Below are 22,772 nucleotides of genomic sequence, written 5' to 3'. Positions count from 1 at the left end.
CCTAACTACATTACCCGTCGGAGGTTTCAACACGATGACAAATCCGGACCCCTTTGCGTTCAGGGCACCGTCCGTAAAGAGGGTCCAGATTCCGGAGGAAGTACCCAGGTTCAACAACAATTCCTTTTCAACTTCGGGTATTAGGGCCGGCGTGAAGTCGGCCATGAAATCCGCCAAAAATGAGATTTGATGGCGGTTCGGGGTCAATATTTGATATCGTACCCGTTGATTTCTACGACCCATTTGGCCAATCGTCTCGAGATCTCGGGTTTATGTATTATGTTCCCCAACCAGCCATCGTACCAAACCAACAAAAGCATTCCAAAAAATTCAAAATTTCACATAGAGAATGTGTTTGTATTCCTCATTCCAATCCCACCCAAAAAAAAAAAACTAGTCAACAATTTTACACAATTAAACAATTTCAATATGGTAGAACTGGAATTTTGAAAATAAAATTAACAATAGTAAACGCGTGCAGACCAAAAAAAAAACTTGGATAAATAAAGGAATAAACCAGACAAAACAAAACTGACAGTATAATTGTACAATAAATTGAGAAGTGCAACAAAAAAGACTGAAATGAACGAAAAACAAAGGATTAGTTGAGACAGTATCAAAATATGAAGAAAGAAAAGTAAAGAGGCAGATCGTTGAGTTTGATCTAATTGGAAGAATTTGATTTCAGTTTTAGATGTGTAAACACGGGGGCGAATGGGATAGCATGTGTCTAACTCATGCAATTATGCGGTGCAACGATAAATCAAAATAATAATAATAATAAAAAAAATATATATATATATATATCCAATTACATTCGATCGGTTAACTACATCTCCAAAATACCCTTATGGCCCGAAGATCCTCTCGTTAGCAGCTTATTTATAAGTTCCATCAACGTTCAATCGCTTAACTACAACTCCAAAATACCCTTACGATCCGAATCTCTTCTCGTTAGTGGCTTATTTATATGTTCCAATAATATTCAATCGGTTAACTATAACTCCAAAATATTCTTACGACCCGATGCTCCTCTTGTTAGCAGCTTATTTATAAGTAGTAAAATATATAGATCTACCAATATATTATACTTCAAAAAATTTTCCATCATTTTCTTCCATAGTTTAATAAAAAAATATTTTATAACTTGGGTGTTGCCTAATGTGAAGCGAGTAAGAATCATGTTCAAATTTTAGTTGAGTTAAAAAAATATTAGTGTTTTCTTTAATATGTACAAGCCTTATAGCATGTTTGACCAGGTTTCATTAGAGCCAATAATATTTTTTTTTCTTAAAAAAAGTACCTTTTATTTAAAGTTGAAGTGTAAGCAGAAGCAATTTTGAAGAAATAGAAAAAAATACTTCTATCCAAAATCACTTTTTTGAAAAGTACTTTGGAGAAAAATACACTTAGAATCAGTTTTTAAAAACTTGGTCAAATAATTATTCATGCTCAAAAATTTCAAATTAATTAGCCAAATACAAATTGATTCTGGTCAAAAGTATTTTAAAAAAAAAAGCAATTCCGAAAAAAAAAAGAAAAAAAAAGGCTCGCGCCTAAAATTTATAAAAAGAAAATAAGTTTTTCTTTCTTTTTTTCTTCTATTTCTACTTTTCCCTAAAACCCTAAACCCCTATAAACAGAGGACTCAGATTTAGCAAGGAGCAGAAGCAGCCATTTCTCTCATCCGAGTTCGAAATGGTCGGTCCATTGCTTCGGTCTCTCTGGTCCACTACTCGAAACTCCTTCTCCCCTTCTTCCCATTATTCCCGTATCAAACCCTTATCCTATGCTCGAGCTTTTTCCACCGCCACTGCCACCGCCACCGCTGCCGAGTCCGCCCCCGGCGGTGCTCTGGATCCTGGGCGGCTCAGGAATGTCGCGGTTATAGCTCACGTTGATCACGGCAAGACTACTCTCATGGATAGGCTCCTCCGCCAGTGTGGCGCCGATATACCTCACGAGCGTGCCTTAGACTCTATTGACCTCGAAAGGGAGCGCGGCATCACTATTGCTTCTAAGGTATAGGACTCTATATACACACACACACACGCTAACCTTGCTACTTTGTGTATGTGTTAAAAGGTGTAATCACTGCATTTAAATCTGGATGGACAAAGAAGTGCTTTTTGAATAATTAACTCTTTGCGTTTGTTGGGGCTAATCACAGTTGCTGCAAGCCTCACTAGGATTCTCATGCTAGAAGAAATGCGCTAGATCAATCAAATCTTTTAAATCCAAATTGTGTCATTGAAAATTAAATTAGAAAATGTTAATTTAGTGGTTTCTTTTGTATTGCTTACCTATACTAAGCTATATGTGTATGCAATATATGTACATATACGTGGTTATGTCCATACATATTAGATGTATCTGCTAGTGGACGTGAAATGTTGCTAGAGAGATTTTTTTTCCGTGTGTGTGTGGGGGGGGGGGAGGCATGTGATGGTGGACATGAGGAAGGTGCTGTTTCGTCAGTTTTGATAGTTTGAAAGAAGGGTCTTTTTTATAGCATACTTGTTATAGTGTAGCTGGAAATGGATTTGGTCCGTAGTTTTTTTTATCAGTTGATTTGATTAAGAGGGGATAAATTTTGTGGAATAGAGACACATAACTATGTAAAAATGGTTTAGGAAAAGGTCCATTTTCTGCAGCCCAAATAAACGACAAAGGTTTTATCTCAGAGTTGTTTGTTCCCTTTTCAATTTGTATTACCATGGAGCTCCCTATGTGCTCTTCCTTAAGTATTCACTGTCTTCCCTTCATTGATAGCAATATTTTATGTTTTGTTTAAGTCACCCAATTGTCCCTTACACCTATTAAATTAAGATAAAAACCCTTGTTGCTAACCTTCAGATGGAATTATCACAGTAATTAGACCATGAATTCCTCTGTTATTTGAAGATGCTTTATGAGTTTGAGTCACTGCTCACTATAGTAGCTTGTACCCTGATTCAACCAGGTTTTCGGCTTAAGTGTTCGTGGTATTCAGAGTTGCTCTGTGATTTTGAAGATGCATGTTTTTCCCCCGGTTTTCATTAGATGCATATTGGTTTTTAAATACATGTGGTGATGTAGGATATCAGAATTGTAAGGTTGTTACTATGTGAAGTCCGAACTACTGCTTCCACTGGCAGTGATGAAAAAAAGGCCGGACTTACGGCTGCTACCATGTGGTTGGTAGTAGAGAGATGAAAGTTACAGCTAGGTATATTTGCTGAGCCAGATATGGATGATATTAATCTTAGAAAGTTTTAGCTGATGAGTTGGTTTTTTTCTCCCATTCTTTTGCCTAGTACTTAATTTCTATATTGGTTTGATTTTTTCCTTCTAAGACTAAGAGGTTTCGTGATGACCACCAATATAATTCTTTAGCTTGACAGTCGTGGATTAGGAACTTCTGTGATTTTGATTTTTCAAGATGTATATTGTTTTTAAAATACATATGGTGATGAGGGATATAAAATATCTAGAGCTTGTTACTATGTGAAATGCAAGCTACTGCTTCCTTTGGCAATGATGAAAGAAAGGCCGGACTTACGGCTGCTACCATGTGGTTGGTAGTAGAGTGATGAAACTTACATCAAGGTATATCTTCTGAGCCAGATAATCAGATATGGATGATATTGGTCTTAGAAAGTTATAATTAATAGGGCATGTGATGGTGGACTTGAAGAAGGCGCTGTTTCTCATCAGTTTTGATAGTTCGAAAGGAGGGTCTTTTTTCTAGCATTCTTGTTATAGTGTAGCTGGAAATGGATTCAACTATAAATTTTAAATTGGGGCCGACTCGGTCCTTAGTTTTTATATCAGTTGAATTGATTAGGAGGGGATCGATTTTGTGGAATAAAGACACATAAGCATGTAAAAATGGTTTAGGAAAAGGTCCACTTTCTGCCGCCCAGATAAACGACAAAGGTTTTCTCTCAGAGTTGTCCGTTCGTTTTTCAATTTGTAATACCATGGAGCTCCCTATGTGCTCTTCCTTAAGTATTCACTGTATTCCTTTCATTGATAGCAATATTTTATGTTATGTTCAAGTCACCCAATTGTCCCTTACACCTATTAAATTAAGATAAAAACCCTTGTTGCTAACCTTCAGATGGAATTATCACAGTAATTAGACCATGAATTCCTCTGTTATTTGAAGATGCTCTATGAGTTTGAGTCACTACTCACTATAGTAGCTTGTACCCTGATTCAACCAGATTTTCGGCTTAAATGTTCGTGGTATTCAGAGTTGCTCTGTGATTTTGAAGATGCATGTTTTTCCCCCGGTTTTCATTAGATGCATATTGGTTTTTAAATACATGTGGTGATGTAGGATATCAGAATTGTAAGGTTGTTACTATGTGAAGTCCGAACTACTGCTTCCACTGGCAGTGATGAAAAAAAGGCCGGACTTACGGCTGCTACCATGTGGTTGGTAGTAGAGAGATGAAAGTTACAGCTAGGTATATTTGCTGAGCCAGATATGGATGATATTAATCTTAGAAAGTTTTAGCTGATGAGTTGGTTTTTTTCTCCCATTCAAGCCTAGTACTTAATTTCTATATTGATTTGATTTTTTCCTTCTAAGACTAAGAGGTTTCGTGATGACCACCAATATAATTCTTTAGCTTGACAGTCGTGGATTAGGAACTTCTGTGATTTTGATTTTTCAAGATGTATATTGTTTTTAAAATACATATGGTGATGAGGGATATAAAATATCTAGAGCTTGTTACTATGTGAAATGCAAGCTACTGCTTCCTTTGGCAATGATGAAAGAAAGGCCGGACTTACGGCTGCTACCATGTGGTTGGTAGTAGAGTGATGAAACTTACATCAAGGTATATCTTCTGAGCCAGATAATCAGATATGGATGATATTGGTCTTAGAAAGTTATAATTAATAGGGCATGTGATGGTGGACTTGAAGAAGGCGCTGTTTCATCAGTTTTGATAGTTCGAAAGGAGGGTCTTTTTTCTAGCATTCTTGTTATAGTGTAGCTGGAAATGGATTCAACTATAAATTTTAAATTGGGGCCGACTCGGTCCTTAGTTTTTATATCAGTTGAATTGATTAGGAGGGGATCGATTTTGTGGAATAAAGACACATAAGCATGTAAAAATGGTTTAGGAAAAGGTCCACTTTCTGCCGCCCAGATAAACGACAAAGGTTTTCTCTCAGAGTTGTCCGTTCGTTTTTCAATTTGTAATACCATGGAGCTCCCTATGTGCTCTTCCTTAAGTATTCACTGTATTCCTTTCATTGATAGCAATATTTTATGTTATGTTCAAGTCACCCAATTGTCCCTTACACCTATTAAATTAAGATAAAAACCCTTGTTGCTAACCTTCAGATGGAATTATCACAGTAATTAGACCATGAATTCCTCTGTTATTTGAAGATGCTCTATGAGTTTGAGTCACTACTCACTATAGTAGCTTGTACCCTGATTCAACCAGATTTTCGGCTTAAATGTTCGTGGTATTCAGAGTTGCTCTGTGATTTTGAAGATGCATGTTTTTCCCCCGGTTTTCATTAGATGCATATTGGTTTTTAAATACATGTGGTGATGTAGGATATCAGAATTGTAAGGTTGTTACTATGTGAAGTCCGAACTACTGCTTCCACTGGCAGTGATGAAAAAAAGGCCGGACTTACGGCTGCTACCATGTGGTTGGTAGTAGAGAGATGAAAGTTACAGCTAGGTATATTTGCTGAGCCAGATATGGATGATATTAATCTTAGAAAGTTTTAGCTGATGAGTTGGTTTTTTTCTCCCATTCAAGCCTAGTACTTAATTTCTATATTGATTTGATTTTTTCCTTCTAAGACTAAGAGGTTTCGTGATGACCACCAATATAATTCTTTAGCTTGACAGTCGTGGATTAGGAACTTCTGTGATTTTGATTTTTCAAGATGTATCTTGTTTTTAAAATACATATGGTGATGGAGGATATAAAAAATCTAGAGCTTGTTACTATGTGAAATGCAAGCTACTGCTTCCTTTGGCAATGATGAAAGAAAGGCCGGACTTACGGCTGCTACCATGTGGTTGGTAGTAGAGTGATGAAACTTACACCAAGGTATATCTTCTGAGCCAGATATGGATGATATTGGTCTTAGAAAGTTCTAATTAATAGTTGGTTTTCTTCACCCTTATCTTTGTCCCCATACTTAATCTGTATATTGCTTTGCTTTTTCCTCAAACTGAGAGGTATTATGAATGCCCTGATATGATACCCCTTTTGTCCACTTTATGTGACGGTTGACCGTGCACTCACTTTAACAAGTCTTGGAAGACCTGGACACGTCAGCTAAAAGTACTGTCATTTTTATGGGTATCAAAATTTGAAGTAATATTGTATCCTCTTATGATTTTTAGGTTGTCATTTTTATGGCAAATTTATAGCAAATTCTTGCTCCTCTTTTGTCTTATCGTTAAGCATTTTGGACTTACAAGTTGTTAGACCACTTTTAAATGTATGATTGAGTAGTTCGAAGAGGGTAAAATTGGAAGAAAGAAAATGTAGTTTCCCTAAATGGGGTAATACCGTCATATAAAAAGAAAAAAAGGGGGTAATCGAAATATGGTGCGCATATATAGTTAGAAGCTGGAATATAGTGCATGATTCTTTATTTTGGTCCTTTCCCCTCCGAATGGAAATTTTCCGTGGAGGTTTCATTTTGTGTTCTTCTTTGCGGAGTCATTGCCCAAGTTCATTCTTTGGATGAGATGAATTTTTGGATGACGATCTAATACTGAAAAGTTTATAGGCATTAATTAACAAAGCAAATACAGATTTTAGGATAACGTGTGATGTGCTTGGGTAATATTGTATTTTATCTACATCTTCTACGCTAAAAATAAATGACTTGGTTCAGTTACAAGGTTAGTTTATTTATTTTCAGTTTAAGCGAGATGTTCATTGATTATTCTCTTCAAAGAAAGTATATAGGCTTAAAAATTATAAAATATTTAACAGTTGTTGACAAATCATGGTGAAAGAGAATTTATCTTTTGTTCTGAGTAATTTGAGGTCATCAATTTGGGAGGAATGAAGTTTAGACCAAGGGGTCTAACTTAAAGATGTCATTATACTTTCCGAAGAAGAGGTTATGATTGACTTATTTGGGGGCCATATTCTTTTGATTTAATTTTTTTTATTTTTGTGACTACAAATTGGGTCAACATGTTAGTTTAAACATTGTTTTGATTAGGTAGCGTTCCTGGTGTCCTTTCAAGTGAATCTCCATTAATAGAATTACTTGGACCAAAATTTGGGTGAGCTCTGATATGCTTTTAACACCTTTAAGGTTACATCCATCTCGTGGAAGGACAAAGAGCTTAACATGGTGGACACTCCTGGACACGCGGATTTTGGTGGTGAAGTAAGTACTTTTTTGTTGTTGTAAATTTTGTGATTTTCCTTATAATGTAAAATCACCGATATATAAATCACATTGAAGTTGCCACAAGAATTGGTAATTAGACTATTACCTTGTGATCCAATTGTGTAAAAAGTGTTAAAGATAAATTGAACATTACATATAAAAAGCGTGAAAGTGTTGAAAATTTTGAAAATTATTTGGATTTTGAGGGAAAAGTGATAAATTGAGCAGAAAACATTGGTCTGCTTCAAAATAGAATTACCACTGTAATTTCTTTCTCAAGTAAGAAGTTTTCCGGTGTCGGATTGTCTATAATCAATAAATGGATCAGCTGGTATAGTGTTAAAGAATCACAATAATTTCAAGATTTTGGGAAGTCCGTCAGGCTCCAGTTGAAGCTGTAATTCTAGTCTTCTTCTCCTTACATCCTTTAAAGTATGATTGCTGTAAAAGCAATTTCTTTGTGGTAAACTTTAATTTAAATTTTGGTAGGTTGTAGAAAAGCTGATAAGACTGGATATTGAATGGGAGTGAAATATAAGAACAATAGTCCATTTTACCCTAGTGACTTGGCAATAGCTTTTCTATTGTTTTTATGTCATCCTCATCTAAAAACATATGGTGCAGTTGGTTGCTGTCAAATGCCATCAACTTTGACTTTGTCATGCAGTGTTTTACTGTTTTGACGGAAGTGTTTTTTTGAATTTATACTGAGTGTCACCTCATATTTTTAGGTTGACATGACAATTATAAGCTTTACTTTTCTTTTGCTTACAGGTTGAGAGGGTTGTTGGGATGGTTGAGGGAGCAGTACTAGTTGTTGATGCTGGTGAAGGTCCACTTGCTCAGACAAAATTCGTTCTTGCCAAGGCCCTAAAATATGGGTTACGCCCCATTCTTCTTCTCAATAAAGTAGACAAACCTGCAGGTATTATGGTTTCTAAGGTGATTCTCAATTTCTCAGTCATCACAAGCTCTTTTAGTAGTTTCATATTTAACTGTTCAACTGTACATATGCAGTGACTGAAGAGAGATGTAATGAAGTCGAGAGCCTTGTATTTGATCTTTTCGCAAACCTTGGTGCTTCAGGTTCTAGACACATCGCCTTTATAAAAATTCGAAGTTCCTTTTTTCCAATCTTTTGCTTGGACACTCTCTCTCTCTCTCTCTCTCTCTCTCTCTCTCTCTCTCTCTCCACACACACACATACATGCAAACTCTATATCTTCTATGTGATGGATTTTAAATTTAACCTCCAACTATTTTCTGATCAAGCTTGTATTCTTTTGTTTCAGAGGAACAATTAGATTTTCCTGTTCTTTATGCCTCGGCGAAAGAAGGATGGGCATCTTCCACATATACAAAATGTCCTAATGATGTGAAGGATATGTCACAATTGCTTGATGCGATTATTGGGCATGTTCCTCCTCCAAGTGCCAGCATAGATGCCCCTTTTCAGATGTTGGTTAGTATCACATTTGGATAACTTTGTTTATGAATCTACATCTGCATGAAATAAATGATTTAGATGAATAGCTGCATATGCCACTGCGCAGAATTTAAAGCGTAGCAAGTGCAAAAGCTGGTAACAGGTCTCATATATTAAAGCTTACATACATTTAGCTCTTGTACAACTTCCTGCACTTAGTTAAGATATCTTCATTTTTTTCAACGGATAAGGGTCTGATTTGCCCCTCTACTATCATAAATAGGCCTTATTTACCCCCCGTTTAAATTTTCTATCAAAAATATCCTTACCATTATACATTAGGTTCATATTTACCCCTTAGACGTTAAAACGGGTTACATTTGCCCTTCGTTATACTTTAGGATCATATTTACCCCTCTACTCTTCAAAAAGGGTTACATTTGCCCTTCGTTATACATATTTATCCTTAAAATTATACTTTAGGATCATATTTTCCCCTCACCCGTTAGATCGCCATGTCCCACCTTTGTTTTCCTACATGGCGCCTATGTGGATTTCTTTTTCTTCCAATTTAAATGTGATCACCTATTTAAGATAATTTGACCCGCCCACCCAATTTAAATAAGACACACTAACTAAAATAAATGGAAATAAGACACACTAACTACAAACATTTCAAAACATCATTGAGTGATTCATGTCTCCTAACTCCTAAGTATTAAAGGGAAACAAATTAACATAGACAAAGGTAAAATAATTAAATAAATCAATTAGAGATAACACTATAGTTTCGTTCACTCACTGTCCAAATTTTCTCGCTCTCCGAAAAACATGGAGTTGACCCAGAGAAGAGAGATGGATGATGGGGGGGATTGGGAATTATGATTTTTATTTATTTTAGTTAGTGTGTCTTATTTAAATTTGGTGGGCGAGTTAAATTATCTTAAATAGGTGACCATATTTAAATTGGAAGAAAAAGAAATTCACATAGGCGCCATGTAGGAAAACAAAGGTGGGACATGGCGATCTAACGGGTGAGGGGAAAATATGATCCTAAAGTATAATTTTAAGGATAAATATGTATAACGAAGGGCAAATGTAACCCTTTTTTAAGAGTAGAGGGGTAAATATGATCCTAAAGTATAACGAAGGGCAAATGTAACCCGTTTTAACGTGTAAGGGGTAAATATGAACCTAATGTATAACGGTAAGGATATTTTTGTGATAGAAAATTTAAACGGAGGGTAAATAAGGCTTATTTATGATAGTAGAGGGGCAAATCAGACCCTTATCCGTTTTTTCAAATTACTTTTAGCCATGGCCCATGAGTAAGAAATTCATCCATCTTTTTTTTCCCAACGAGATTGTAGACTGAATTCCTTCATATTTGGATGTATTGTCGATGAGAAAGTGCAGATGATTGTTTGTTCTGAGAGCATTATTTTGTAGGACAATTGAAGTAATGGCAAATAGAATATTTATTTGATGAGTTAGCAATGGAGATGGAAGAGAGAAGCGAACACATGATCATATGGCTATGAGCTTATAAAATTCAAAAAGAATCGGATGCTCACTCTTAGAGTCAAAGAATCTTGGAGGCCGGTGTATGCGAACAGATTAAATAGTTTGGGCTGTTTTGCTATACAGAGCTAAGCTGGATGTATCTATGATGGATATAACACTGCAAGATGAGTTGGGAAAGAGAGCTTTATATGTGGGAAATGAGTTGTTTAAACAATCAATCAAAGAAGCCCAGCTTAGGAACAAGTCAGGCAGGCTGGTATATAGCCTGGATTTAACAATAGGTGAGAAAGCAATCCAAATAGAAGGAAAAAGGTTGTTTGGGGGGGGGGGTGTTCAGGTGTTAAGGGGCTCAAGATTTAGGATTTATACAAGAAGAGCCAATATTCCTCCGACCAATTCGTTAATTAAGTACAACAGATGAGGTAGTTTTAAAGCCTGTTATAGTGTCTAGATTTCTGGTACTATCTTCTTTGAAAGGTGATCTCAACTTAAGAAATAAGTTCATCTTTTATGTGATTCATTGGGTCCAAACATTTAGGTTGGGGTTCCTCATTAGATGTACTGAACCATTGAAGCACCAGGTTGATCTCTCTTTTTTCTGGTCACATTCTTTTGATGATTTTTAATTCTGAATCATTTCAGAATCTTTGCAGTTCTATGTTTTATGAGCATTGAGAAGATGCTTAACAGTTGCTTTCAGGTTTCCATGATGGAGAAAGATCCTTACCTTGGTCGTGTTTTGACGGGCCGTGTATCTTATGGAGTTGTTCGTGTGGGTGATAGAGTACATGGGCTTAAGAAGACAGAAGATGGAACTGTTAAACTCGAAGAAGGAAAGGTTTGTTGTCTAAACAATTAATGGAAAATCTTTCATCTGTTCAAACTTTATTATTATTATTATTATTATTTTTTTTTTTTGATAACCGTGGTGTTCGGGCCAGCTTGCGCGCACCTCAACTAATTCCATGGGATACCTGCCACCTCCCACCAACAACAGGTACCAGGTAACTCTATCCACCAAGGCTTGGATAGATGAAAAGAAATCACCTAGTATTTGCCTCCGTTGGGATTTGAACCTGAGACCTCAAGGTTCTCACCCACTTCATTGACCACTAGGCCACACCCTTGGGTGCTTTATTATTATTATTATTATTATTATTATTATCTTAATATGTTTTAAGATGTTAGAGTAATATTTGAAAAATCCAATAAATTACTGTATGTGGAACCATTAAATTAATTTTCAAAGTTTCAAGTTTTGTCAAAGTTTGAGTTAGTCTCAACCTAAACTGAAATCCAAAATTGGTAACTTTTTGGTGTCAAATAGTCAAAACCATGTAAGTAGAGAATTAGGTGTTGTTTTATCATGGGATATTATGGTATTGTTTTTTGATACTTAATTAACATAGGAGATTAATAACTTAAAGAATCTGTTGTTAGAGTGTTGGTTGTAATGTCGATGCCAGCTTTATTTTATGTCAAGTTTTTAGAGGAAAGCTATAATTGGAGATAGCTCATCTAGATCTGGATTAAGGTATTTCATTTTATGGTTTACTAAGCTAAGTATCCGGACAACTTATTTCAAGCGTGAATGATTAGGATTCTATTCAGGATCCTACTATTTATTTATTTATTTACCTACCTATTGGTGGAATAGGAAGCCTGAACTAGTGCCATGCCTTGATATTATCCGCTAATGTTCACTTTGTGTTCTTTCCATGTTTAATGGTCAAACATGCGGCTTTATAGATTGTAAAGCTGATGAAAAAGAAGGGTATGCGAGCAGATCCAGTTGATAGTGCTGGTGCAGGTGACATAGTGTCAATGGCAGGGTTGTCTAGTCCGACAATTGGACACACAGTTGCAAATGTGGAGGTATGTGAATTTGTTATCACTTTGGGATCCAATGAAATTTTAATTGTTTTATGTGGCATACCTTCCTATTTAATTTGTTCCAAAAAGAATGTCACCTTTTCTATAATTAAAAATGGTTAACTGTAAACTTCCCAATTTACCCTGAATGTGATAATCAATAGCCACACAAATGTTTATGGCTTGTTTTTAAACCACAAGTTTCAAAAGTTTTTCTTTCTTACTTAAATTACGTGCACAGTCAAATATTGCCACGTAAAATTGGGACAGAGGGAGTAAGATTTATTAAAAAATAGACAGGTAGCTCCTTTTATAAATCTTAAGTTGTACATCTTTAAAACTAAAATCAAAGTATTGAGATATCCAACGTAGATGATTGTCGAAGTCTTAACAAGCTACTAGTGATCACAAAACAACTACTATGCTTCAGTCCCAAACATGTTGGGATCGGATATAACAAGCTACTAGTGATAAGGTGTGTAATTCAATGTACATTCTAGTCAGTTGATTCAGACCAAGCAAGAGTTGATATCTAATTCATTATGTTACTGCTGTTTTGCTTCCTTTTCCTTTATATGTTGACTAGTCTTTATTATGTTTGGCGGTTGATACATTTTAGTACTTGTGACTTGTTTAACTATATTTTCCTGTATGTGTTTCCTAGTTTATGTCCGCATGGTATATGGTTCTTGATCGGTGTTACATTTTAGTGACCCTGAACTCTTTGAGTTTAACTTCTCAAATTTGATAGGTTATGACAGCATTACCTACTGTTGAGCTTGATCCCCCTACCATCTCCATGACTTTTGGTGTCAATGATTCTCCCTTGGCTGGTTCTGACGGTATTCATGTAAGTATGTAATTTTGTTCCGCTCATTTCCTATTTGTGCGATCTCTGTGTCTAGACGTCTAGTTGGATCTGCTTTCCATCTGCGACTGCTGTGGTGAATGATAGTTGATACTCTTTTGTCCCTATAATACTCCGAGACTGTGGTTTTCAAAAATACTTGGAGAATATCTCTAAAAGAGACACTCATCTCATGCACTATTTTTGTGTTTAAACATGTATGATCTTTGTATGTTTGATCATAATAGGGCAGCCCAGTGCATAAAACATCCCGGATTCACGCACGGACCGCGGAAGGGCCGCACCCAAGGGGTGTGACGTAGATAGCCTACCCTAATTGCTTCCACTGCTAGAAACCATATTTTATTTCACTTATGTTTTATGTTTATCATTACTTTTGATTGTGACTGAGGTTGATGAGTTGTAGTTGTGAGCTAGGTTCTGAAGGTGAGGTCTCTTTTAAACTTAACGAAAATATCAAATGCTAGTGTTAGGTCCCACATTTGTTGAGGGCATGAGTTGTGGTCTCCTTATATGATGTTGGGGAATCCTTCCTCACGAGCTTACTTTTGGATTGGGTTTGGTCCAAGGTCCATTTTTTCACATGGTAATTAGAGCCAGGCACATCGGTCCATGTTATTGTGTTTCTCAATTTTGGGCCCCCGTGTTATGTTATCCAAGTTCTAGCTGTTCAGTCCTAGGTGTGTGGTGGGGTCAGTGTTATCAAAGGTGCGCTTAACGTGCACTTCAACCCTGAAGCGAGGCTCAAAACATGTTGAGCGCTTTGCCTCGCTTAGCACGTGCTTTAGTGTTGTCATCAAGGCTCTAAGACATACTTTTCCTTGCCAATGAGCGTAATCTTAAAGAGGTGACACTAAATAATTAATATTTTACTTTATCGTAAATTTTCTTTAATTTTTTTGTCCATATATTTGGTATTCATGCTTATAGATATTAGTCTTTGTACTACACATACATATTTGTAGTTTTTCTCCATTTGCGACTTTCTTCATTTTAAAGCCCACGCTTTATTTGCGCTTTGCGCTTAAAGCCCCAACTGACCTTAGAGTTTTTTGCGCTTTTCCCTTTTGATAACACTGGGTGGAGTGTTAACTCCCTCATTGGTTGACGGAATGGGTTATAGTCTCCTTAGATGGTCTTGGACGATAATTGTGTGCTTGACTACAACAAAATCTCCTCTGCCATTATCTTTTTCCTCTATGTTAAATTTAATAATATTGTCAAGTTGTTTTTTAGACCACTGTCTATAATTAGCCTTAGAAGTTTTTTTTTCAAAATGAGAAGGAAAAGAGCATGATGGTCTGAAATAAAATAATTCATTAGTTAGAGAATAAAAATGACATTCTTCATGTTCTATGCCAGTTCTGTTCCCTTTCCTATTTACTAGTTAAAAATGAAGTTGATATTAATTCTTTCTTACATTCTCTAACAAATAATCTATGTGATACTAAAAACACGTCTAAATGGATGGTCACCTGACTTATGGGAATATCCTACCGATTTTATTTCTTTTAGGACAACAAAGTCACCCAATTATTATATTTTGATCCAAAAAATAAATACCACTCATTTAACATATCATGTCATATTAAAATCCTATTTTTTAATGATAAAACTCATTTAACCCATGATCCTTATACCCATCTAACCTACCCAACGATATATCATACAATTTAATGAATTAATTATATTGCTATTATTATATTTCCTTCAAATATTCTTTTATCTCAATTTTATACTTTTTTTATTTGAAATGATTCAAATATTTTGAACCATTCTGCTTTCCTCCTCCTCACGTCGCCCCCATCGTTTTTTTATTACTCCCTCCGTTTCAATTTAGATGTAGTTCGACTTGGCACAAAGTTTAAGAATAAAAAGAAGACTTTTGAAACTTTTTTATTTTTTGATGGGTAAGAAACTTTTGAAACATGTGATCCTAAAAGCTTAAGGGGCAAAAGTTTTGTGGGGCATGACATTTGTGTGGCTATAAAAGCTTCTCATTAAGGGTAAAGTGGGTAAAATAAAAAACTTAAAGTTAAAGTGTTTCAAAATATAAAAATGTGTCATTTTTTTTAACGGACTAATAAAGAAAGTGTGTCATTTAGATTGAAAAGAAGGAAGTATTTGTTTTAATATTTCTTGTTTTTATAGTTGTAGAATTCTTATACTCCTAAAACTATTTACTCTAGTCTATAATTCTATTCTTGTCTATCGATGTTGTTTGAAATGATTAGTTAAACATGTTAACTTTTGTAAATTTGTTTAATTTAATGAGTATATAGAGTTGAGTATTTTGCTATACATTGAATTGATTTTTGTTAAGTAAAATTTCAAAAGTTCTTGAAGTTTTAATAAATTGATAAATTTGAAAAAAGTAAATAGATATGTTGTTAACTTTTATTACTTTTTAAATTTTTTAATTGTCGTCAAAATAAAGAGGTAATGAACTTCAAGGGGGTTAGATCGATATAAGGGTCATAGGTTAAATGAGTTTTAGTATCAGAAAATAAAATTTTAATATTACATGGCATGTCAAATGTATGGTAATTATTTTTTGAGTCAAAATGCAATAGTTGAGTGACTTTGTTCTCGTAAAAGAAACAAAAGTGACTTTGGTAGAATGTTCCCATAAGTTGGGTGACCATCCAAGGAATATACTCGTTATTGTACTATGCAATAACTTGTTCTGGAAATAAGAGACATACAGTTGGGACAGAGAGTGAAGATGTTACTTTGCTTCTCTTTGCTATTAAGTTGCAAGAATTTGGCATCTTGTAATGCTTTTGCATGCACAGAGGAATTGGTGGGGCTTGCTAATGTCTCAATTTTCTTGTTTATTTGATATTTGGGTGAGAAATAGTGAACCTATATATTGCTCCTTGTGTAACCAATAAGAATTTTATTACCATTTTGAGATAGAGCATTTTGGAACCAGTGTCCATAAATTAATTGAATTTTTTAGGACAAATTTGTCAGTTTTGGCTTTCAAGAATTCCGTTAGGTATCTTCGATTTTTGTGTGTGAAAATTGCCTGGGCAATAGGATTTGCTAAAACTGCAGGTTCTTCTGTGTGTTTTGATGTCATCTAAAATGCCTTGCACTTTTTATAGTTGACTGGAGGGAAAATTGGTGACCGGCTGCTAGCTGAAGCAGAAACAAATCTCGCCATAAATGTTCTCCCCAGTACGTCAGAATCATATGAAGTGCAGGGTAGAGGTGAACTCCAATTAGGTGAGTAGTTTAGGTGTAACAATTTCTAACAATGTTAATATTCTTGCTTATCTCCTCAGATATGCTTTAGGGACAATAATTAACCGGATCAAGCATGCCACCTGAAATATCTCTCTAGAGTTTTACATACAATCTAACTCTTCTTTCTGTTTTCTTGTCCAAAATAGGCATCTTAATTGAGAACATGAGACGTGAAGGATTTGAGCTCTCTGTCTCACCACCTAAAGTCATGTGAGTTTCTTTGTTATTGTTCTAGGCTGGTTTGCTAGGGAATTACACTTTGATATGCCTGCATACTCTTAATTCTGTACTGCAAACTTGGTGACTTGGTAAATATTGTTATGATTACTCAATACTTCAGGAATATATAGAGCATTTAGCCAAAAAGAGCAGGGGGATTATGTCATGGTCTGTAGATTGAAGTTTACCATAACTATACAAGCATGCTTACATGCACATCCCAGTACATACACATGCATATATACGGTAGACATGTATAGCTTCATTTAAGACAAGTATCTTTTTGTGTCTTGAGTTGTCTAATGATCACCCTGCTATTAATATCGATTATTTACCAGTAATCTAGGCGATAAGCTGATAATATTGCATTTGCAATGTCTGTATGCATAGGTACAAAGTAGAGAAAAGTGTGAAGCTTGAGCCAATTGAAGAAGTGACTATTGAGGTGCACAAGTCAAATGCATAAGCTTATGATATTTTTTTTTACTTATTTAGAACTTATGCCAAACCTCTAGGCCATGTTTTCTATTTCCAGGTAGATGATGAGCATGTAGGTTTGGTCATGGAAGCGCTTTCTCATAGGCGAGGTGAAGTTACTGACATGGGCCCTGTTCCTGGCAACACGGGAAGGACTAGAATGTGTCTTACATGTCCTTCAAGGTATTTTTTTCACTTCTTCTTTGCAGGTTTTATTACAACATCGAGTAATGATGATACATAATTAGAAGATTGGTTTTAACCCCCCCCCCCCCCCCCTCTTCTCTCTCTTTGCCTTGTGAAATAGTATTCTGCTCATCCTTCCCTTGCATTACCTGGATACATCGTGTTACTGATATAATTTAAAATGTCAATAATGATTTCTCTTCTAGTATATACTAGAAGGTTAGTTATCTGAGCATATTTTTGTTCTCCATCCTCCTTTTTTCCGATAAGTAATCAATGAGTTTTATAAATACTTGCACTAACCCTTAGGGGTTGGCTTGGTGGCAATTGACTTGAGCCTTGGGGTTTGCTCCCTTTCAAGGTCTCAAGTTCGAAACCCACTGGGTGCAAACAATTTCTGAGGGCCATCGGACTGGGTAAAACCTGAATTAACCGTGGTGCACTTGCGGGAAACTCCTTGCCGAGGGCCTGTGCACCCCCGGGATTAGTCGGGGCTCAAAGAGACTCGAACACCCGGTGCAAATAAAAAAAAATAAAATAAATACTTGCACTAAGCCAGTGCTAAAAGACGTAATTACAAAAAATTGCAGTTCCTCTATTGCATCTAGAAATCCAACTTCATCATGTACAATAAGCAGGTTGCACCAAAAAGCTAGCAAACAAATACATCTTTGTTTAAAGCTATGTATGTTTCTCCTGTTGCCTTAAAAAATTCTGCTATTTCTTTCAAGCCAAACAGTCCACCAAATGGCTTGAGGAATTGCATACCAAATCTTTGGGATTTCTTGCGCAACCCCTCTTTGTTTCAGCATTGCAATAGCTCAAAAGTGGATTTTGGCATGGTCCAAGACATCCTAAGTATTGCCAAAAACATGTTCCTTTTATCTGGTCTTTGTTTCTCTAGTGTGCCCCCAAAACCCTGAAACAATGTGAAATTAAAAGTTATTGGATAATTTGGTTACTGCATTTGTAAAGGTAAATGTCAATTTATTGAAATGATTAATCAATGAATTTTCTTAAATCTTTTTATCGAAGGCAACCAGCAAATTTGTGGATTTCAGTTTCATGTTACCTTTTCTGTATTCAGACATTCTCCATATACTGCATATTCATCAAGCTTGTCTGATTGATTCCATTGTTTAGTTTGTCTAATTTTTAACATTCCCTGACCTAATGCAGAGGGCTAGTTGGCTATAGAAGTGTGTTCAGCAGTGACACCCGTGGCGCTGGATTTATGCACCGGGCATTTCTAAGTATACTTTTCTTTAATACTTTTTATCGTACAAGTTTATCTGACCATTTCTTCAATTTCCTGCTGCACATTACAATAGGATATTTCTGTGTACTTCTGCAATTATGTCCTCTCTCCTATTTTAATACAATTTAATAGTAGACTATGCAAAAATGTAACTGTAGCAATATGTGGATCCTGAGTATATCAGCTCAAATTGTCTGGTATTGCAAGGTCTCAGAATTTACACGTATGTTGCAAATGTAGTCCTCTTTATATCCTTGTTCTTTCCTCAGATCCACATTGTCTAACCATTCCGTCCTTTTCTTTCTTATTTTTGATCTTCTGAGCTTTTGGTGGCTGAGGTTCTTCATGGGCCTGTTTTTTCTTTGACAGGGAATACAGTGTTAACTATATTTTCAGATTTGAGGAAAGTCTTCAGAACGTGTGGATTCTAAATTTTTATTGAACAGTCAAGAATAAGGAAAAACTTGTCCTTGTGTGCTGATTTTTGAATGGCACTTCAAAATAAGTTTTTGCCCTCTTTTTCTGTTTTGAATAGATGCAAGCGAGGATGTATCTTTGCTTAATCACGATCAACTCCCAAATACATGTGTATAAAGCAAATTTTCATTTAGCAATTGCCAAGTCTCTGGTTCTGTTGGAGTTATTCTTTAGCTTTGTTCCTTCTTTGCTTACTCGACTTCTTATGACGCATGCTTGTTGAATACTCACATATGGTTAAATGAACGTTTCATTGAACTTAGCATTTTTCTTCTTGGTGCAGCTTATGAAAAATACCGTGGTCCTCTTGGAAATGTCAGGAAAGGAGTACTAGTAAGCACTTGTTACCCTGCAAAGACACATTTGAGATCTTTTCTTCAGTCCCCTTGTTCTGTTTAATGTTGCTCTATGTTTCATCTTTGTTAAGTATAAATGGTGGGTTATGTCCCTCTGTTCTGCCAGGAATGTTTTTTTTCATCTCCCATTCTATACATCTTAAGTTTGTTCAGCCAATTTTCACTTTAAACATTGTTACTATGTAGTGTTGTGTGAATTGGTGTCACTTGGCCAGACATTTCAGTGTTTTTCTGTCTATTGTCCTTTTACAACTTGTGACTTTCTTGCTTCATGCTTCATAGTACCACCTTGAGATGCGTTTACTTACCTGCTTAAGGATGCTAGGTTTGAAAAAATATAAAAAACATTCCTCTAGATTTTCTCATAGTATTTTCACGGATGACAATTCGGTAAATTGTAACATTGAAAATATTTGCAAAGCATCCTCGTTGAACCCAGAATTCCCTTGGACCTTATTCTATTGCCAATTGTCTTTAGCATATTTGTTATGAGTACATCTAATTCAGCTTCCCTCTTACACTTTGAGGCAGTTTAGCTTCAGATTTGAATGTCTGGAAAATCTATATACACCACTTGTATTTCGATATAATATCCTCTTTCCATTTGTGGGTAATTGTGCCTCTATTGGTTGAACAGGTATCGATGGGCCGCGGGTTAATCACTGCTCATGCTCTTATGAATTTAGAAGCTCGTGGAATTCTCTTTGTGGCACCTGGGATGGAGGTGGTTCAACTGAACTGTTTGTCAACTTTTTCTTTTAGTTTCTTTCCTTACACTAGGTTCCTTTTGGGAACTCAAATATGTACAACCTGGGGCTGATGGCTCTGAGATGTTGTTGCCATTTAAGTTGTGATTACTTATTCATAAAAAAAGGGGGATATGTTTTAAGGCGTGGAATGTATAATAGACTATAGTACTAGAGTCCTCGTAACGTGAAGGCTTTTAAAATCTGAAATGTCGAAGTAAATGAAGAAAGCAAAATGGACATGCTTTTATGAACAATATAAAAATATTCTGATCTTTGTCTTGGATAATATGCAGACATATGATGGCATGATTATTGGAGAGCATTCTCGAGATACCGATCTTGATGTAAGGAGCTATTGTTTCTTATCTTAGTGTATTTGTCATGTGCATCTGTGACTCTTGGGTGATTGCATGAAACAGGTCAACCCGGTTAGGACAAAAGAACTCACCAATGTAAGGGCTGCTTGCAAGGATGAGAATGTGAGGTTAACTCCTCCCCGCCTTGTAAGTATCTCATTTTGCTTTTACTGTTTTTTTTTTGGGTCGAGAAATATCTCATTTTGCATTTTACTTTATCTTCTAGTCGAGGGTTCATTAGAAACAACCTCTCTGCCTTCATTAGGTAGGGGTAAGGTCTGTGTACGTACTACCCTCCCCAGACCCCACTTGTGGGAATATACTGGGTTTGTTGTTGTTGTTGCATTTTACTTTATCTAGTTACAAAACTTTGTGCTGTTGGATATGCCACTCTTAATCATATTTCCTTATGTGAAGTGGTTAAAGAATGTCCACAATGAAGATCCCTGCTAAAGGATGTCAGGAAATATAGTTTAGTATCTATGTGGAATGATCCTCTATATTAGTTTTCTCCAATAGTGATAAGTTTCATTCTTCACTGGATTGTCCATCTTCGAGATGTCTTAGCTAAAGGATTTTGACGGGTGTTATGTTGTGCTCCTCTGAGTTGTATTGATCATGTTGCTGATTTTGTTGCAGATGAGTCTTGAAGAAGCCATAGGATACGTTGCTTCAGACGAGCTTATTGAGGTATGTTTGGTATTTTAACTTCTCAAACCTGATAAAATGACGTAACTTGTAGTATTACTTATTCTGAATCATGGGTTTCTTGGTCAATAAAGCTTTACTGACTTGCGCAATGGAAACAGAACTGATTTGGAATTATATATTACTAAGCGAAAGGAAATAAATCTATGCTAATGGCTCATTTCTTGTAAAAATAATTTGATGCAGGTTACGCCAAAAGCCATTAGACTAAGGAAAAGATACCTGGAAGTGAACAAAAGAAAACAAATGAGCAAGAGACCCAAGGATTGAAGCCTTTTTCTTTACCTTTCCTCGATACCTGTCAAAGCTTGTGCCACCGTTTGTATTAGTGAAGCTTAATTATTTTCACCTCTACTTAGGTGTTTCTCATTTATAGATTTTTACGCTTATATAGATAGAAAAGAAAAATGTATCATATAATATTCCTTTTCAAACACTGGATACCAGGAAATGTATTTCGCTGTAACACCTGAGTAAAGGCAGAGTTACTGAAAATAAATGCTCGAACGCAATAAAATTTTGTCCAACTTTTCACTCTTCCCCTTCTCATCGTTCAACCAATTCACTTTCAATTAATGTTTTACTTTTTCGTGATACCCTCGAATGTTTTGTTTCATTTATTTATGCTAATTATTTTTTTCCTTTAGTGATGGTTTTAGTATCGATTTACAGCACCTTCATAAGTCACAAAAAAGATAAAATGGTAAGGCAGCTGGTGTTTGAAGCAAGTGTAGTCACGCACCAACAATAACGTAATTGACTTTAAAAGAAAAATTGAATTTTCAATTATATCCATCTTCTTCATCTTCCCCAAGTTGTACCACCGTGGCTGCCCCCTCCCAAGTGAGTACTTCTGCACCAGCATCAACCATGAAACCTTTATTTTTAGTTTCGGTTTTTAAAATATTAGGATGGCATTGAATTTATATCATCATTACCGATTAAATATTTTCCTAAAGTTTCTCGTATTTGTATCGTCCCTCTTTCAGATTGACCTAACTGATAATATAGTTGAGTACCAAAGTTACTTACACCAATAACAATAAGACCAGGAAAGAACCAAAAAATTCCAACCCATCAATGGGTGAAATAGAAGAAATTCCACAGACCCAATTCTCACGACACACATATGAAGAACTCCATGAATTTTTTCTTCAAATTTGACCACCCACGAAGCACCACCAGTGACGCCGTCATTCAACAATTCCTCGTGTTGAATGTGAAACTCTAATTTTTTTTTAATCCTCCTTTAAATCTTGGCAAAAAATATTTGGTGGTACGGTGGTAGAAGAAAGTGATAGTGCAGTAATTGGAAGAAGATGGAAAAGACTTGGTAGAATTTTTTCAAAAAAACGAAAGAAAATAATTTAGAAAAATGAAAAAAAGGAAAGGATGGACAACTGGCGTCAAAATGAGCCTTTAGACACAAAATTTTAATTGTTCACTCGCCTATCATGTGTGTAAAATAAAAGAGTAATAAAAATGTGTGGTTTAGACATACTTTTAAAAGATTAAGTGTGTAAAAAATAATTCCGCAAAAAAAAAAAAAAACGAACTGAGATTTGGATGTAAGTTGAATGGGTAAACTACATATTTTATCTTTTACTTGTGTTCATGTCTTTCTAGTAAAAATGCTATACAACTCATGTCAAGCTGCAAAT

At 35.6% G+C, this 22,772-nt stretch overlaps 1 protein-coding gene and 6 non-coding genes across 7 annotated transcripts; all 7 read left to right on the top strand.

Moving 5' to 3' along the window:
- Positions 1–1,623: 1,623 nt before the first annotated feature.
- LOC104098827 (uncharacterized) lies at positions 1,624–21,638 on the top strand. The gene is made up of 19 exons (XM_070181409.1): positions 1,624–2,022; positions 7,306–7,380; positions 8,158–8,308; positions 8,401–8,469; positions 8,676–8,845; positions 11,034–11,171; positions 12,083–12,208; positions 12,957–13,055; positions 16,184–16,304; positions 16,472–16,535; positions 16,935–16,989; positions 17,080–17,204; positions 18,387–18,460; positions 19,226–19,275; positions 19,936–20,022; positions 20,341–20,391; positions 20,467–20,550; positions 21,043–21,093; positions 21,298–21,638. The coding sequence occupies exons 1-19, from the start codon at positions 1,699–1,701 to the stop codon at positions 21,379–21,381; spliced, it is 1,998 nt and encodes a 665-aa protein (XP_070037510.1). The 5' UTR covers positions 1,624–1,698; the 3' UTR covers positions 21,382–21,638.
- Positions 3,132–3,226, top strand: LOC117276447 (small nucleolar RNA snoR113). Its single transcript, XR_004506710.1, has one exon. It is a non-coding gene; the product is annotated as a small nucleolar RNA snoR113 (small nucleolar RNA).
- On the top strand, positions 3,512–3,606 carry LOC117276451 (small nucleolar RNA snoR113). The gene has a single exon (XR_004506713.1). It is a non-coding gene; the product is annotated as a small nucleolar RNA snoR113 (small nucleolar RNA).
- Positions 4,378–4,472, top strand: LOC117276446 (small nucleolar RNA snoR113). The gene has a single exon (XR_004506709.1). It is a non-coding gene; the product is annotated as a small nucleolar RNA snoR113 (small nucleolar RNA).
- On the top strand, positions 4,756–4,850 carry LOC117276450 (small nucleolar RNA snoR113). Its single transcript, XR_004506712.1, has one exon. It is a non-coding gene; the product is annotated as a small nucleolar RNA snoR113 (small nucleolar RNA).
- On the top strand, positions 5,620–5,714 carry LOC117276452 (small nucleolar RNA snoR113). Its single transcript, XR_004506714.1, has one exon. It is a non-coding gene; the product is annotated as a small nucleolar RNA snoR113 (small nucleolar RNA).
- Positions 5,998–6,092, top strand: LOC117277373 (small nucleolar RNA snoR113). The gene has a single exon (XR_004507642.2). It is a non-coding gene; the product is annotated as a small nucleolar RNA snoR113 (small nucleolar RNA).
- Positions 21,639–22,772: the final 1,134 nt, after the last annotated feature.

This window comes from Nicotiana tomentosiformis, chromosome 7, assembly GCF_000390325.3.
Source record: "Nicotiana tomentosiformis chromosome 7, ASM39032v3, whole genome shotgun sequence".
Lineage (NCBI taxonomy): Eukaryota > Viridiplantae > Streptophyta > Magnoliopsida > Solanales > Solanaceae > Nicotiana > Nicotiana tomentosiformis.
The sequence above is the reverse complement of the archived record's forward strand: the minus strand, read 5'-3'. Positions and strand labels throughout refer to the sequence as shown.

What these genes read in the sequence shown, in the direction of transcription:
- LOC104098827 (XM_070181409.1), top strand. Translation starts at nt 1,699, where the DNA reads ATGGTCGGTCCATTGCTTCGGTCTCTCTGGTCCACTACTCGAAACTCC. An exon ending in TAGAGGTGAACTCCAATTAG is followed by an intron (nt 16,305 to 16,471) that starts GTGAGTAGTTTA and finishes TGTCCAAAATAG; the next exon opens with GCATCTTAATTGAGAACATG. An exon ending in CTCGAGATACCGATCTTGAT is followed by an intron (nt 20,392 to 20,466) that starts GTAAGGAGCTAT and finishes TGCATGAAACAG; the next exon opens with GTCAACCCGGTTAGGACAAA.